Source organism: Phalacrocorax carbo, chromosome 12 (genome assembly GCF_963921805.1).
Source record: "Phalacrocorax carbo chromosome 12, bPhaCar2.1, whole genome shotgun sequence".
In the NCBI taxonomy this organism is placed as follows: domain Eukaryota; kingdom Metazoa; phylum Chordata; class Aves; order Suliformes; family Phalacrocoracidae; genus Phalacrocorax; species Phalacrocorax carbo.
In genome coordinates, this window is record NC_087524.1 from 6,556,066 (window position 1) to 6,569,630 (window position 13,565).

Below are 13,565 nucleotides of genomic sequence, written 5' to 3' on the forward strand. Positions count from 1 at the left end.
CCATCTTATCAAGGGGACTGGGGCTTTCCAGCTTCTGGCTTGGGCAGTGGGCTCAGGTTTAGCAATGAAGTGTGAGTTTTTGAAGGGAAGGGACCTTCCTGGAGCTCACAGCAGAATGGCCTTTGTATAATGACAGGGGCTAAAACTCACACGTGCATTGAAACTCCCTCCTGGCGCATAAGGCTAGCCAGCGGTTGGCTTGAGGAGGCCATTGTGCAGTGCCAGAGGCAAAAGTACATCCATCCCTCACCAGCCAAACCGGCACATCCTGTAGTTGGGAGGGACTGGGTATGTGGTGCCCTTCTCAGCAGCCCCAGGTACCTTCCCCATGGGAGGCTATACAGAAAAGGCTCCATTGCAGGAGAACATGGGATTTACAGGCAGCCTGTACATCAGTGTGAATTATCATAGTTATTGTACAGGCTTCCTACAGAAAGTAATACAGCTGCACAGAGCCAGGGCAGGGATTTCTTGACTTCAGCCTGCTCCTTCAAACACTCCTACATCCTCATAGCAATGACAACACTTGGAACAATTATACCGCTACTTAAATATTTCGGAAAAGAACCCCAAATAAGGGGAAGCTCAAAGGAAAGTCTTTCAAGCCACTTCCTTTCTAGCACTCAGCAAGAGTAGAAAAGCAGGGTCTGTGTCATTAGAAGGCTTCAATATCAAAATTCTTCTGAGAAGGCTTTGTTTAAAAGTTCCAGAAAAAAACATGGAAAAAAAGATGGAAAAGAAAGCTTACAGTGAAATGACTGGCTTAACTCTAGGTGTACACAAAACCACACATTTCAAGACCACCAAATACACAGCATCAAAGCAAAGGTGTTAGAAAGCAGTGTGCACTCAAATAGTTAAAAAATGACATAAAAAGACAGACCAAAGCTGTAAAAGGAAGTTCCACATTTATATTAACGGAATAGGGACAGCACTAATGCACTTATTTTCTACAAGGACCAACATTACAAGCTAATAGCCATTTTTATGGCTATTATTACGGCAGAGGAATCATAAAGCTTGGCTTACATACCCAACCTGGAAACAGACATGGATGTAATTGTTTCACCCTACTCCCCCTCTCCCCCATGACCAATTTGGTCCTAGTTTCTTCCAGCCTTCAAGTCCCTCTTTTCAATTTTGTGAGCCTCCTTTCCCTCCCAGCCAGCCCCAAGCCAGCTTGTTGCAGCTTCCTGCTCTTACCAGACTCTCTCCTTCTGGCCAGCTTGTTCCATTCAACTTGATCCACTGCTAGAAGCTCAGTCTTTTCTTTTTGGTGTCCTCTAGTGCAGCATTTGTCTCTCTCATACAAATCAGATAGTTCCCTCCTCCACTCCATCATGGTGTCTATGAGGGAGAGACAAGCTGAGAGCTTGGCAGAGAGCAGAAGAATCAAGGCTCCCTGCTTTCCATCTTAACCCTAGCTGAGAGCAGCTGAAGTCAATCAGTTATAGGGCAGGTCCTTTACAGCCCCTATGGCTTGCATCAGCACATGGTCAGTGAGTGTAGCCCCAGACAGGGCCTACACATCCCAAGAAGAAGGGAGACTATTCACAGTAGTATACTGGGATATTTTTAGTGGCTAAAACTGGCAACTATACTGAACTGCTTACTTTGTAGAAACAGCAAGAAGTGCCCATTTCTCTTCTTAGAATAGCCATCCTTCTCCAAGTTCTTAAATACTGGGTCTTGAAGATGGAACTATTAAAAAAAAATCACGGAAAGGTGTTAATCATGGACAAACATACTTTCCTCAAGTCTCTTTGCTGAGAACGTTGTGACCATTTTGGCTGAACTCTTTAAAATCATCCATCTGAGGGCAGTAACTGCTGAGGGTATAAATCAAGCTAAATGCTTAACTTTCAGCTATGCTCTAATTAGTAGAGAACAAGGGCTTACAATAGAAAGAATCAGGGAATAAATGGCTGTAACTGCTTACAGCTCAGTAACGAATGGGCTACAACAGAAAGTACTGCGAGAAGAATATGAATAATGTGTAAACTCAATCAGGTTTTATTGCTTACTCTTCTCCCAGAGTTTCCCCCTAAGCCCAGAATAAGGTCCTTCTGCTGCCTTCCTTAGGTGTTATTGAGTAGCAGGGAAAAAAATAAAGGAATGAAAGAAAACACTGACTATGCTGGTCAATCTCAGTCAAGTGTGCTGCAGGTTAAGGGGAACAGTTGGAGCAGAGTGACAGGCTGATGGGAACAGTTGGTCATTTTGTTGCTCCGACTGCAAGGTGCTACAGCATTCAAAGAGATCAAAATGTAAAGAGGCAGTAGCACCTATGGGGTACATAGACACCATGTTTACAAAAAAATACCCTTACCTCTCAGGCATGGCCAGCTGCATAACCTTAAGGCAGGGTGCTGTTCTGAGGTTGAACTGCTCTAGAGTTTGCAAACCAAATTTCAGCCCTCCTTGTGGAGAAGTGAGCCCTATAACACTGCCCTGAATTCACTGCTGCTTCTTTCTTTGGCTCCTGAAAGACTCAGGCTGGTAGGATAAGGGAATAGGGGCTCACTCGAACCTTCTCACACCTAGTAACAGGAAACAAAAAGCCATGGTTTATATAGTCAAGGTAATTTGCAGAATAAGCTGTTCTAGCAATTCAACTGCTAATTAAAAAATGGTCAGCTGGGCACAGCAAGAAAACAAACAACCAAAAGCTCCCTTCTCTGGAGAGGTAACTAAGCAAGTAAAAGCTGTCTAGAGCACCAAGTTACTACTGGAACTGCTTGACTGAAGTCTGCCAGCCAGCCTTTAGACCCAGCTAACGGATTCTGATTGATCCAGCTGCCTCCTACAGCTTCTTTCTGAACTGGAGGATGCTGGTACAGGAATGTGAATCTGTTCTGGTAAGGAAGCTGCTGAACTGCTAATAACTTCATAGGCCTGACATTTGTCATAGGTAATAAAAACTTAGTGAGAGTACAGGTGATCTTCTTTACAGAGAACCACACCCATCTCTCTTTTTCCTGTGTCCATGCAAAGAAGGTCCTATGTTAAAAAAGTTACTGGCCGTATCCCGATGGCAAGTTTTCTTTTTTTTTTTTCCAAATAGTCAAGTGGACAAGTGTCCTGTGTCAGACAATCTCTTCATTGTAAAAAGGCATATAATTTACAGAGGAAGTTACCTCCAAATTTGTGGCGTTACAGTCAGCTTTGTAAGCTTTAACAGTGTCTGCACAAGAGCAATTTCAGATCTTAAGGGCATCCAGGATGGTTAGACCCATGTCCACACACATGATGACCCTGAAGCAGCTTTGTGACAAAGCACCCAAAAAGGTTTCCTCCAGCTTGGCTTTTCTCACCGTTAGCTCCATTGTGCCGTTTCACTCGCATTTCAGCTAACCAGGAATTTTAGGTAAGCTGACTAATTTTGCCCGGATTTGTCCGGACGTGGCAGATGTCTGTAGGCAGCAGGCCTCCTAGGCCAGTAGTTTAGGCAGAGAGCTGGAGGGAGGAGGAGTTATATTGCTTAAAGCCACTTCCATTAGGTTTATCTGCCTTCAGCCCTTAGTGTTTGCATGGAGGTTGCCCAATTGCCTGTGTTGTCTATCAAAGGTGGCCTTGACTTTGCTTTAAGCACAGACTGTGTTTTTGGTTTAGACAGCAAGAATGCTTTAGAGCCGCAGTGAAGGCTCCCTCGGTGGGTTAACATCTGGATAGGGTGCCCACAGGGTAGCTGGCAGACAGCTGTGTGGTGAAGGAGAACATGTGTTTATGGCCACTGACAGAGGCTGCTCGGTCGTATTAGTGCAGACACAACCAACAGACTTCTGGGGAACTGCACATATGATCAGGCATAACGTGCAAAAATGTATGCTTTATTTTGACACCAAGGCTCTTTATACGAAGCTGGGTAGGAAGCCTTCTTGTAAACAGTCTATGTCACTTAAAATGGAGTCACTTAGATGATCATGAAAACTGGAATTTCTATATGCAGAGAAGAACACTACAGCATCAGAATGTATTTTTATCCTGGTAGTACTGTAATAACAACCCTTCAGATTTCTGTTGATTGCATCTTTCTCCAGCAAATTATCTTTTTTGGATGAAATTTCTCTTGCTTGATCTCAGATAGAGAGTGAACAGTAAAAATCTGTTCAGTCATTTTTATGTTATCGATGAATCACCAAAACTAATACTGTCTTTGAAGCATGTTACGTGTGTATGTCCAAGAGGAATTTACTAGGACAATATATTTCTTATACTCCAGTTATTTCACTGACTTTATTTTTATAGGAAAGAAAATCAGGTAAAGTAGTAATGGTTCACTGACTATAATTGACCAAAACCCCACAAGAAAACAAAGCCAGACTCCCAAAGCATTGAAATTATCTCATTTATCTTAAGGGAAAAAAAAGTCAAAAGCACAAAAAGCATTTTGGTCAAATTTGATGTTACAAAACATTTTTATATTTATTTAATATCATGTTCTCCTACTCTGTAGTTATACTGTATATTTTTCTGAAAAAATAATATGCAAACAGATTATTGCATAACACATCTCTTCCAAATTAGCCCAGAAATATTCACTGAATTAATTTTTTAACACAATAAGAAAAGTGTTTTAATATTTTACGTTTAAATTCCAAAGAGGTTTATCACATAAGATATTCTGTGGAAAGCAGCACCTATTTACTTCTTTGTAAGCCATTATGAAGATGGATCTAGCCTCTCAGACAAAATAACAGAGGTGATTAAAACACAAGCTGAATAAAGAAGCTCACCGAGTGGGTTCTTGCAGAGTGAGTATTTCACTTGGCTCTGTGTGTGGAATATTTTGCATAATGGTCTACAGACCTCCTAGGATTTTGCTATTACAGAATATACATATACATAGTGCTGAGACACAGAGAAGTGGTATTTCACATTATGTCTATGCTTGTTTAGGGCTCACTGTCTACGTGGAATGAGTAAAAGTAATATTAAAAGAAAATAATTATTAAACGAAAATATTTCATTATGCAAAAAAAGAAAAATACTGTATTTTAGTTTAGAGACAGTTCAAGCATATACAGCATATACATAATAAAGCTCAGGCATTTCTTTTTTTCGTATTAGCTAAAGCAGTCATGAAACTGTTGTATATTGGCTTAAACCTTGACAACCACCTAGTGCATTCTTCTTGCTCACCTTTTAAAAATACACAATCTGAGATGGATACATTGCACTGCTGGAGTTTACAATATATATTTCAAATTTACAAAAATACAGAAAAACAAGATTTCTTGCACTCAGATACTGAGCATTAACCCTTTGAGTACTAATTCCCACCTGCAACACTGCAGAACACATTCATCTGACTTACATGTTTTTACAACATTCTAACAATTGTAATTGTCGTCTTTATGTACACTATTAGGAAACGTATTCCCACATACTAAAAAAAAAAGGTAGACACTAATAAACTGCTAATAACCGAAGAATAATGAGTTGAAGTATGTGAAGGTTTCTGCAACATATACACAGAGCATCGCAGACTGATGATCTCTCAAGGGAATTTTCTATTCCTCTCTGCAGCGATGTAGCAATTACATAAGCCTGTGTAAGACACAACAGCAAACTTCCTCATGTGGCCATACAGAATTGTGCTTTTTCTCTTATTTCTTCTCTTATTTATGGATGCACTGCTCACTTTCCACTGTAGACTTTTTCCTCTCTCAGCTTTACGCTCCTATTCACTTTCTGCGATCCCTTATTATTCTGCAGCCTTCCTATTGAAAAAAGTGGTTTTATTTCATATAGGGATAATTAAGATGCAGTTCTGTACTGTGAGTTGCTGCTTTGTGTCCAGATGTTCATGGAAACATGAAAAAAAATTCTTGCCAAGAGGCCTGTTAATAGAGGATGGTACTGACCCTGGAATGCCCTACAATTCAGCAGAAATCACGAACGTAAAGAACTTCTCTGAAGGTCAAATTTGCATTAAAGGATGAAGGCAATTGGAAATTTGCTAGGGGAGGAAATGGGTTTTCAGAAAGCAAGTGGTGAAATAAATAGATGGACTCTAAGAAGGTGTGTTTGGAAAATGACTGAACTTTCTCTTTCCTGACAACTCTGGACTACATTGATCATGTAACTAAATAGACAATATCATATATACAGTGTCTCTGAACTAGAATAAGCTATTTTAAGAAAATAACTGTAGTCCTCAAAGAGTTAATGATAAAACTGCTCTACCTAACAGATGTGGAAGGGTTATCGAGAAACAGCTTACAGCTTTGTTCAAAAGGCATACTTTACAAAGAAGTGTAAAACTTGTTGAGACAATTGCTATTACACTGCACGGTGTCACATACAATGAGTAGTGCATGCTCTGTAAAGACATTAGAGTGGACCCTTATCAAAGCTATCATATAACCTTATACAAAGGATTGTGCCACTTAAACTAGTGCAGAGTGATTTTTTTTCTGTAGATTTATAATGCTCTAGATTAATATCAATAGGGTTTTTCACAGCCTTGTACAACACTTTTTTTGTTCTTTTTTTTTAAACACATGTAACACTAGAAAACAGCAAATGGTATATCCTGACATATGTCATGCAAAATACAACCAATACAGCACCATAGATGTAACAGAGACATTACCGAGCACTTCTCTCCAACAAGAAAAAGGACAGAACAGAGACTGTACATTACACGACTTTACAGGCCATATGCTACAGAAGGTCTTTAGAGGCAGTATCACTTTTGTAGATCTAAAAAGCTGTAATTTTATAAAATCCTATTTGTCATTTCTACCATAGTCACTTCTGATTAAAATCCATGGCACAGTAATAATATTTTGCTACAAAAATAAATAAGTAAAAGTTTAAGATGCTGATATGTTTATAAAAAGTGTCTGAAGTCACTACAGAACAAAAGTGAAAACAATGAATGAAAATGATGTATTTCTAAAGAAGTGTTGTTCTGTGTAACAAAAGGATATTGCCTCTCATATTCAATTGTCTAGACTTCATTTTCTAATTATCCTGAAAGGATAATTGTATGACTTTCTTTTAAAAATAACTTTGCTTTAAAACTGTCACTATCTCTCTCTCTCTTAGACTCTTATTAAGAAAACGGAAATAAAGATGGAAAAGCTGTACAATTTACTGTAGAGCTACACAAATATGTCGTCTCATTTAGTTTGGAGTAAACACAAAGATAATGATGGTTTAGGGGGAAAAACCACATTATGATGGCCCATGAACTACACAGTAGTTTCATTTTTCCAAGGGCCAGTTTTGATATTTCCTGTACTATCTGAGCTGTATATCATGGCTTCATGCATGTTTCCCTTGAGAATTCCATTGTGATTCGTCGTATTAAATGGCAATGACTGTGTCCGTGGGTGCATTTCAAAATGAGCTGGATGGTGCACAGTGTCACTTTCTGGCATTTTAGCACAACTATATATTACAGTACTTGCGTCGCTACTTTCAGGCTGGTTGACAGTAGGATATGGATCACTTTTTGAGCAGCAGGCCCGTCTGTGACCTGACTGGCTATCATGCGTACTGTGGGGACTGTCTGTGTGTGAGCTGTGGATGCTGCCATCAATACTTGAAGGAATGTGATAGGCGTATTCCCTTTCACCTGCGGATCTATGCCGACTGAAATACCGTGGCTTAGTTCTGCCTTTCAGACATCTATGAATGTGCATATTGGGTCTGAAGGTTCCCTCGTTGTGGACATGAACGTGAGCTTCATCATCGAGTAGCTGATCGCAGTGCATTTTTGCACAACAGGGTGTCACAGGCGAAAGGCAGTTAACATGATTTTGAACTGCTTGTAGGTTAGTAAGTTTGCAGTGGCTAGCCGCTGGATGATTAAACACAGCTGTTTTGTTGGGACATGGTGATTCCTGAAGACAAGGTGCGTGAACTTGAGTGTCACCATTGACATTAACCTTTGGGCGCACATTAACTTGGACGGAATAGGTGTTTCTTCTAGATGGGCAACAGGACCACCAGCAATGCCACACATCATCTCGCTTTGCACAGTGATGGATCAGGATAAAAAGCCCCAAGGTCACACAGAAGGCTCCGTAAAGACAGCTAAATATCATATCCAGGAAATGACCTTGAGATACTGCAAGTGCTCCGAAGGTCCAAGTGGCAGTAAACAGGAACAAAGTGAATGCTGCGGCTCGAAGCTGAGCCTTAAATGAATGCTCGTTTTCCAATAAGGACGAAGAAATCATGGAGCAGGTTGCCTGGGGGACGGGCACAGGGTCTGTAATATGACCATGGCCCACCTCAGTACTTGGCATTCTCTGCGGGTCTTCTGTCTTTTCCTTTAACTCATACTTGCGTTCAGGATGGCGCTTCAGTTGCACGTACGTGCAGAGGAAGTAAACACAGGTGACAAGCACAATGAATGCTACTGGCCCATAAAAAGCACCAAGACTAGGCTCCCATGCCATCCAGCAACTGAAAACAACAAAAAAAGAGAGTCAAGAACATTTTATAGCCCACATAGATGTGATGGACAACTGACTGACGTGAAACTGGGCTTTCTGACTAACTTGCATGACACAACAGTGCCTCAGAAGTTCAGATATGTTTGTTGTGGACAAAGGGAGCGTGTCTTTAATATCAATTAAGCTGAGGCATCACTTTCATATTTCTTAATAGAATAAAATGTCTTGTATAATTTACAGGATATTAAAGCTGAAAATTTCCAAGAAATGTAGGTCAGTTTAGAATCTAGGATTGCAGTGAAGTATTAGACCATTTATGTCAACCCTTTTTTCGACTATTAAAAATGTCAGCAGTAATACTTTGATTAAAAAGCAAATGAGGCATGGTTTATACAATCTGTGTGAGCAATAGAAATGTACAGATTTCAATGGCTTGTATCAAAGAACACTGATACAAACTCTTAAGCCTGAAGATTGTTCTTGACTTTTTTTTGTTGCCAAAGTAGAGAACAGCTTGAATAAAAGAGAGGCTGAAAATAGACTTCCAGTTGAACAGTCCTTTCTGCAGTGAGCGGACCCAAAAGATATATGTCATTTCTGAATTTTCCACTGTTTCTGAAATTCCTGGGAGTTAATTTACATCAATTTGAATGTCCTCAGAAAAATTAAGGAACCTGGTCGTCTCTTTGTGGTACGCCGGTAGCATAATACTATTGTAACATGGATCATTGTTTTCTATCCTTTAAGTAATATAACCATAACTGTTTTAGAGCAGCTTAAAGTAGTTCACAGGCCAGTATGAGCTGAATAGGCCTCAGTTAGCTGCATAATTTTGTAGCAGTCTTAACAGGACTGTCCTGGGGATGAATGATCTAATGAAATAAACATGGGAGAAGAAAACACTTCTAGCTAATGAAATCCCAGATGGAAACTGGGAGAACTTGGGTCAGGGGGAGAATAAGTATTTGCCTAGTTTTTACTTTTCTCTATGACCTGCTTTTAGCCATGGTTACAGACAGGCTACTGAGTTGGTGGTATAAGCTAGTACAGCTGTTGTTAGGTTCTGATATTCTAAATGTTGTATGGATTTCTGGAAAGAGGAATAAGTTACTTTCCTTATCTGTTGAACTAGGACAAGAGGTAATGGGCTTGAACTGCAGCAAGAAAGATTTAAATTAGATTTTCAAAAAGTTTCCTAGCTGTTAGGATTATTAGGATAATAAGCCGTAGGAATAGTGTCATGTAACCATTATTGGAGCATTTAAAGCACCTCAGATAAATAACTGTCAGGAATGGTTTGGATATAGCTAATTTCCCACTGGGTCAGAAAGGCAGACCAGGTGATCTGTCATGATCCATTCCAGCTCTAAATGTGATGCTGTGTGGCACTTCATACTCATTTCGGTGTGTGTGATTGGTTGCAATCCCTCCAATACAGTGAGGAGTCTTCTGATATCATATTCCTGTCAAGCCAGGAATCATCTACCACTTACTATGAAAAGGGTGGAATGAATTTTTCTCCCAGGCTGAGAGCATCTCAGCTAAAAAGAGGCAGCCCCCCTGGGTACTTATCACAAGAAACTGCCGCATAACTGCTTTAAATTTTTAAAATCAGAACCTTAAATAAAATCATACAGACATTTGTTAATGAACTTAGAAACACTTCAAGGAGTATATATTATGCTGTCAGACATGCGCATGAAAAGATTACCTGAAAAAATCTGTGAAAATATAGGTAAGTCACCACCGATATTTAATGGGATAAGCAGAGAGCACAAAGCTACAGGAATACTTGAGTACATTTGAATGCTGCATATCTGATGCAAAGTGGAGAATGGAATGCTCCCCAGTGGAACAGTCCCTGGGGATGCTCTTATTTCAAGTGGAATCTCAATGTGGATCACTTAAAAAATCAGTTCCGTAAAAATAAGTTCAAGTTTGTGCATCTGCATTTACTTTACTAATACTATTAAAAATGAATAAGGCATATGACTCGCTATGCTGTTGTTGAGCTGTCTTTTTACCCAGTCATATAACCATCCCTCACCTGTGCCTCGTTTTCTGTATGGGCTGTTGTACCAGGTATTGATTGGCTACGATTAACATGATTAAAGAAGTATAACCTCTGTAACTGTGCCAAAATGAAAAGCATCTCACATTTATGAACATAAATAATCGAGTCTTTTAATATACTGTTGATTATAAGTGATTGTCTAATTGGATAAGTTTGAATAAATATGTGAATATGAGTTGAGCCCTAGGCAGAGCAAACAGTTAGCCACGGTATGTACTAATTTATTACCAGAATTTAAATTTCAATTACCTATAAAAATGCCTTTAAGAAGCCAAATGCGCACTTACAAACCATTATCCTTTGTTTCCACTTTTCTGACCCAGAACATAATTATTTTCAAATGTATTACAACAGATGCTCAAAGCACAAACTAAGAGTGATGTCCTCCTGAATACTAGTGCTGGCAGAGTACTCGTGCACCCATTAGTGTGCCGGTCATTGCCATGCTGATCTTTTACACAGAATGTATTTAACTTTGCAGTCTGATTCACTTTCTGCTACACTTTTATGGAAAGACTTATTGTATTTTATTGATATCTCATGTTTCATGCCAAGAATTAATAACAACGTGATGCCTGGACAGCTTGTGGAGGTATGCTGAACACTAATGCACTAGTACACGAGACGGCTATGTCAGGATTGCAAGACATTGTGACTGGAACATTTCCAGGTGGTGAAAATCCAAAATAATTGGTTTTTAAGGGAGGGATGGGGGTGGAGGAGGTGGGGGAAGGATTTCTATTTGTCCTTTTTTCACATAATTATTTGTAAATTACTTTAGCTAAGTCACCTGAAGGACATCAATTCAAGGTAGATAATGAATTGAAAGTATGTAATTAATCGGTAGCTCCATTAAATATGCTATTCATTATGTATTTTTAATATCCTTGCACTTACGCAGATGTAAATGAAGAGTAAGCCTTTAAAGGAAAAGTGATTCTATTGACAGTAATAGAGTCAAATTGGTAGAGGTGAAGCAGCAAGCCCCAGATTAAGCCATTGCTCTTTCATAGCTATTATTTAATAAAATTTCGTAACAAACGTCATCCCAAGTGGCATGCCTGTACTCTTTATGAAGTCAGTTATATTTATCGGCATAAGAAAAAGAATGTTTTCTTTAAAAGTTTTATGACAATAGTTTATACTTACTATGGTGCATTGCCTTCAATCCCATAATTATTGATATTGGTTGCTGCTGTAATCCCACATATAATGAAAGGAACGCCACCACTAATCAGGTAAAATCTGTTGAGAGATAATAACTGATATTTTAATTTGTCTGTCTTGTAGTTGAGTACTGCTTTTTAAATAATTGTATCTTCTTGAAGTATTTGGAATATACAATATTGCTCAAACATTAAACATGTCCCTAAAGCCAGAAAAGAAAAGAATGAAGTATTGTCACAATAAACACTTTATGAAGCAAACAGCAGAAAGCTTCATATTTAATATTTATATGGATGAACTCTTAACAATCTCTTGACTTTCGTGTTTAGTAAATGTGGTTACCCTTGCAGCCATACGAAGAAAAAGCCTTGCCTAATGAAAGAACCTACCTCCTAAATAAAGTTATTCAACTCACCTAGATACTTATATTTAATAGTTATTAAATATGTAAGCATTATAAATTAAAAATATTCAGGCAGAGCAGCTATATTCACTTTAGCCTGAAAATGTTCCCAGGGAAATTCAGTGAAATCACAGAAACATTTTCCTATCTCCCGGAAGAGAAGAGAAACACAGTTCAGTTAAGCAAAGAGAAAAGGGGCAGTCCACTTGGCAAAATGTTGGTGGTTTTTCTTTTTTTTCCTGCACAGAGGAGCACTCTGGACAAACCAGGAGGATTAAATATCTTTTTGCATACACCACACTTTCCTTCACTCATTCAATATCCAGCAAAATCAATGCAAATGCATTAAAATGTGAGGGCCTCTAAGACTTCAGCAAGATCTCATAAATATCCAAGAAGAGTGTTAACCTAAGTGTTAATCTTTCCGTAAAGACTTGTATTCTAAGACTGAAAGCACATATTTTCATACCCCTTTAACCAGTTAAATGCCATTGAACTACTTGGAAGCAGCAGTCTTTCCAATGTATGATCATTAGTCTACATTAAAGTCCATGGGGATGTCTCACTGAAGTTGGCATCCTGCATGCCTATGTCCAAATTCAGCAAAACAAACTATCATCATATTTGCCATTTATACAAATCCTGACATAAGCAAAACATAGTATTATTCATGGAGCACAGCACTTCCACTGCTGCGGCCTCTGAGGTGGAGGGCACCAGCCCCGGTGTATGTGAGGCTACAGCTGGAAGGAATGCTGCTCAGTGACAAAAGGGAAAATGTTCCACCACACCTAGAAGCTCAGCTGGTTCTCTGAACATCCTGACTAATTTCCTGGTTTAACCAATGCTTTTCTGTCAGTAGACAAAATTGGGTTCTTTTCAAGCCACTCCTCTGGTGTGGGAAAGAGTATGCAGGGATACAGATGCTTCTCCATCACTGCTGTTATGTTGTTCATCAGGACTAGGAGGAACGCGGCAATATGCGGGACACGTTCTGACCAGCAACCGGCTGCTAGTTTTCTATAAGTGTTATAAATATTGGGAAATTTCACAGTCACTGCAAGGCAGGATTTTTACAGAAACAGAGTTATAGTAAGATTAAATCAATCAGCATTTAAGTCAAACCCAGAATCGGTGTTAGAATTTCTTAACCTCTTTTCCCCACCTCCTTCCAAAGCAGAATTAGAGGCCAGGCCTCAGAAAGTTTCATGCTAACATTTACAGTCAATCTTTGTCCTAATGGCCTAAACTGTAAACAGAGCAGAGAAAATCATCCTCCACATTCATCAAAAAGCCCTTCAGATTTTATAACTTCAAAGTTATTAAGTATATATATTTTTATTTCAAACTTGGCTTATTCTGTAGAGCTCAACAAATTCCAATGAACAAGCTGCCTCCTTACAAAATCCTTTCATTCATTGCAGTTTAATGATTGTACGTATCTTTTGACTTGAGCATGTTGAATAAGCTAGTTTGGTAGCTTATTATTATTTTTAACAAAGACATG

At 39.1% G+C, this 13,565-nt stretch overlaps 1 protein-coding gene across 2 annotated transcripts in view; it reads right to left on the reverse strand.

Annotated features, from left to right (window-relative positions):
* Positions 1–4,330: 4,330 nt before the first annotated feature.
* The window catches only part of ADGRA1 (adhesion G protein-coupled receptor A1), a 291,575-nt gene continuing 282,340 nt past the window's right edge, over positions 4,331–13,565 (reverse strand). For both annotated transcript variants that reach the window (XM_064463875.1, XM_064463876.1), the window contains 2 exons: positions 11,638–11,733; positions 4,331–8,424 (listed from right to left, as the gene is read on the reverse strand). In XM_064463875.1, the coding sequence (XP_064319945.1) occupies positions 7,203–8,424; positions 11,638–11,733 (1,318 nt within the window). In that variant the 3' untranslated portion in view covers positions 4,331–7,202. The remainder of the gene's footprint in view (positions 8,425–11,637; positions 11,734–13,565) is intronic.